Source organism: Frankliniella occidentalis, unplaced genomic scaffold (assembly GCF_000697945.3).
Source record: "Frankliniella occidentalis isolate FOCC.00 unplaced genomic scaffold, Focc_3.1 Scaffold8, whole genome shotgun sequence".
NCBI classification, from domain to species: Eukaryota; Metazoa; Arthropoda; class Insecta; order Thysanoptera; family Thripidae; genus Frankliniella; species Frankliniella occidentalis.
This window is the reverse complement of record NW_026267138.1, coordinates 2,940,367-2,943,800: the sequence shown is the minus strand read 5'-3', so window position 1 is coordinate 2,943,800 and position 3,434 is coordinate 2,940,367. Positions and strand designations below refer to the sequence as shown.

The 3,434-nt window shown below is 58.9% G+C and overlaps 1 protein-coding gene across 4 annotated transcripts in view; it reads left to right on the top strand.

Moving 5' to 3' along the window:
* The window catches only part of LOC113208479 (uncharacterized), a 113,288-nt gene that overhangs the window by 39,056 nt on the left and 70,798 nt on the right, over positions 1–3,434 (top strand). For all 4 annotated transcript variants that reach the window (XM_052274410.1, XM_052274396.1, XM_052274405.1 and 1 more), the window contains 2 exons: positions 1,279–1,380; positions 1,918–2,031. In XM_052274410.1, coding sequence (XP_052130370.1) covers positions 1,279–1,380; positions 1,918–2,031 — 216 coding nt within the window. The remainder of the gene's footprint in view (positions 1–1,278; positions 1,381–1,917; positions 2,032–3,434) is intronic.

The following is a 3,434-nucleotide window of genomic DNA, read 5'->3' as shown; positions in this document are numbered from 1 at the left end:
TGCCATCAGAGTACTTGTGTACTCGTGTGTTTTTCTGCTCTTCCCGCGGCACATGGAGGAGGGTCGACCCCGCGGCCGTCGCGGTGGTGTTGGCCGCGGGCTCGGGTGTTCCCCTCCGCGGCGGCAGCGCGCTGCTCTCGGCCATGTGTGTGCGAGAGGCGGAGCGGGAGGCGCGGGCAACATTTCGCTCTGTTATCACCAGAAGCTCGTAACGAGCACTTTTCGAGCGGGTCTCTGATCGGGTCACGTAACCCTCTTTGTGCTTGTTCGGCGGTGCTCGGCGTCCGCATCCGTCTCTGGGCGGTATGGCGTGGCGGGGACGGGTTCGCCGCCCGGTGAAGGGAGGGGGTTTGTCGTTGCGTTGCAAGATTCACATTACTGCGCCTCAAGTTGACCGAAAATGTGCTGAGGTATAACGGATTAATGTTGCTGGTTTTCTAGGTCGAACACAGTAATAGCGTCGATTATGGTAGTTAAATGCAAGGCTGGCAACTTTCTCTTATTTTGTAAATTAAAAACCCATTCACGTGTGTAATCAGCACCTTGCCCCGTAAGAAGAAGGAAAGAAAATGGTGGCGTAGCGTAGCGTGGTCTCACAACAAAGCAGAAAGCCACATCGTGCAATATCGTTTTTAGTCAAAGTAACATATTTCAAATTATGTACCTAGTACCGTGGGTTCTGCAAACAAAAATTTATCAAATAACGTCCAAAAAAAAAACACGTAGATGTGAGAATATTGGTATCAGGTTATGTTGCTTTGTTGTGAGACCGCACTACGCTACTCCACCATCTTCTTTCTGTTCTTCTTACGGGGCAAGGTGCTCATAATGTAGCTTAGTGAATATGCTTTATTTTAGAAACAGCCAAAAGGGCTGAAAATTTTTTCGTTGATTTGTAAAATTGGGGGTTTGAGTCATCGAGCCTGGATTTTCTATAATCGGCGATAATCGGCTCTATTTGTCGTGGAGGGGAGTTTCGGGGGGTTTCGGTGGCGCGCTGAGGTTGCCTTGTCTGCCGCTGGGGCCGCCCCGCTGCGCCACCGTGCGGCCCAGCACAGCCGGGGCCGTCAGTGTTGACATCAACATCAGCTGAGCAGCAGCCGCGCCCGCACACGGCCCGCACCGTCTCTTTGACGTCTGTGTGGCCGCAGTGAAAAGTAGTTGTACGAACGCGAGTGGAACAGTGTTCGGGACAAGGGCCGTGGCACAGCGGCGGAGGCGGCAGCAGCATGGGGAACCCGCTCAACATTGCCAAACTAATCGCACTTTTCGACGCAGGATCCAAGAAGAACCGGAGCTCGAGTCCGCTGAGCGATGCGTCCACCAACTCGACTACTCGAACGAAAAGTGCCACCCTGCCGACGCCCCGCGCCACCGCACGTGAGTACACTGTGCCATTTCTTGAGTTATGAAAATTACATATGTGCATTAGGTATCTGTCGGGTGTCACGCTTTCACAAAATCCCATCTATGATTTACGTTTCTTAAAACTAAAGATACGGCCGGCGATTACTGTGCAAATTGACTCACTCTCGCGCGCGGACTCTGTTCGTATAGTATCAGTTAGATCAAGCCGCCGGCGTTGCCTCTCGTTTGACTTTGTGCTACAATGTTTAGTTTTGGCCTGCGAGTTCAAAAACCTCAAAAACCTCCCGCCCCGCGTGCTCGTGCTGGCCATGACCGTCGTCTGCTATGGCCGGCGTGACGGCGTCGCGACGCTGCCGCGCGGTGGCCGTCGATACTCCCGGCCAGCGGCGCCCGCTGCTGCCTCGTCCGGCGCCCGCCAGAGCGCGCCTGGGCGCAGGCCGGGCCGCGGGCCGCCCGTGCCGGATGTGCTGCCTACCTCGCGGGCGCTGGCCGCTGCTCGGTTGTTACCTCCCCCTTGTTTTGTAAACTCACCCCGTTCCTCCTGTGCAGATGGAGGCGCGCGGGAGCGGTCGGCCCGCGACAAGGCGGCCGCGGAGAACGCCGAGGTGCTCAAGAAGAACCAGCGCAACAAGACCACCGTGACGCCCATCATGCCTCGCACTGGTGAGTTTACTTGTAAATGTTACTTGACGTTCCGTTCCCTCCCTCTCTTCCCAGTCCAATGCTCCAGCAGCGATCGGAGCGAGTGCGCCTGCGGGCGAGCCTGCCATATAGGCGGCCTTTAACGTCTTACGCCGCGAGCAGGAACTAAACACACACAGGCGAGCGCGCGCGCGCTGGTTCGGCTCACCAAGCCAGTCTATAGTGAAATCTCAATCTACTTGACGGGTGCCTGACGGGTGCCGCGCGGAGGTGCAGCTGCAGTGAATGGAGTGCGATAACTATCCCCACCCCCTCTTCCTCCTCGCCTCTTTCCGCCGCCACCCCTTTCGTCTTCATCGATGATGACTTTCTCGCAATTTGAGTGAAAGGCTCGCCCCGTTCACGCGCTCGCACAACATGCTCGCCCACTTGCTCTGCTTGCTCGCGGCTCATGTGTCGAGTCCAGCGGGTGCGAGACAGAGAGAGCGAGAGAGAGACAGAGACACTGGTCAGTGTCCTCTTCGTGACATGTCGCGCCCTGTGTGTGCGCGTTGCTTCCGCCATTGACGACGCTCCGGGCGGATTTGCACGGGCCTAACCGCAACCAACCGCCGTGTGTGGCGCGCGTTGCGACGGGGCGGGTTGTCTGTCACGCACCGTCACGGCAGTCGCCTCGTACCCTTTTGCTCCCCTTCTCCACCCTTCCCCTCCCGACCCTCGCCCGCCCGCCCACCTCCACCCGCAGCCCTGCTGCAAGCTGAGCCCGAGCTTGCTAGCCTTACGGTATCCATATGTAAGCTTACTGCACGTGAAATGCCAGTTGCGATGGCAGTTTGTATGCATCAGGTGGGGGTGTGGGTGTGTAACCCCCCCCCCCTCTCCCTCTCCGGAGGTCGCAACCGTGTCATTTTACGACGACGACCCCCCGCTCCCCCGCGGTGTATTTGAAATGCCGGAAATGGCAGTGCCGCGCTCGCTGATCCCTCTCCACTTACCGGGGTGGTGGTGGGGGGCAAGGCGACTGGATTAGTGAAAGTGATCTCATCCTCCAACGAGCGGTCATTAATTCCCCATGCCGCTGAGCCGCAGCCGATCCTGGTAGTGCCGCCACCGACCCCCGCCGCGACACCGGACAATGCCCCCCCCCCCCCCCCCCCCCCCCCCCCCCCCCCCCCGGGCCCGGCCTTGCGGCGCCGCGGCCGCGCCGATGAGTTTGCGCTACCCGTGTAGTCCTCCGTGCCCAGCACGGCTGATGTCCTCTGGACGTCACCGTCACCCCTTTCCCTCCTCACCTCTCTTTTTCTGCGGCGTGAGTTCCTTTCTTTCGGGCCCGCGGTCGTTGAGCTCGTCCCGTCCGCACCGGGTCACGGTCGGGCGGCCGCGGCAGTTTCGGCTGCTTTGAGGATGACCCCTTGGTGCTTCCC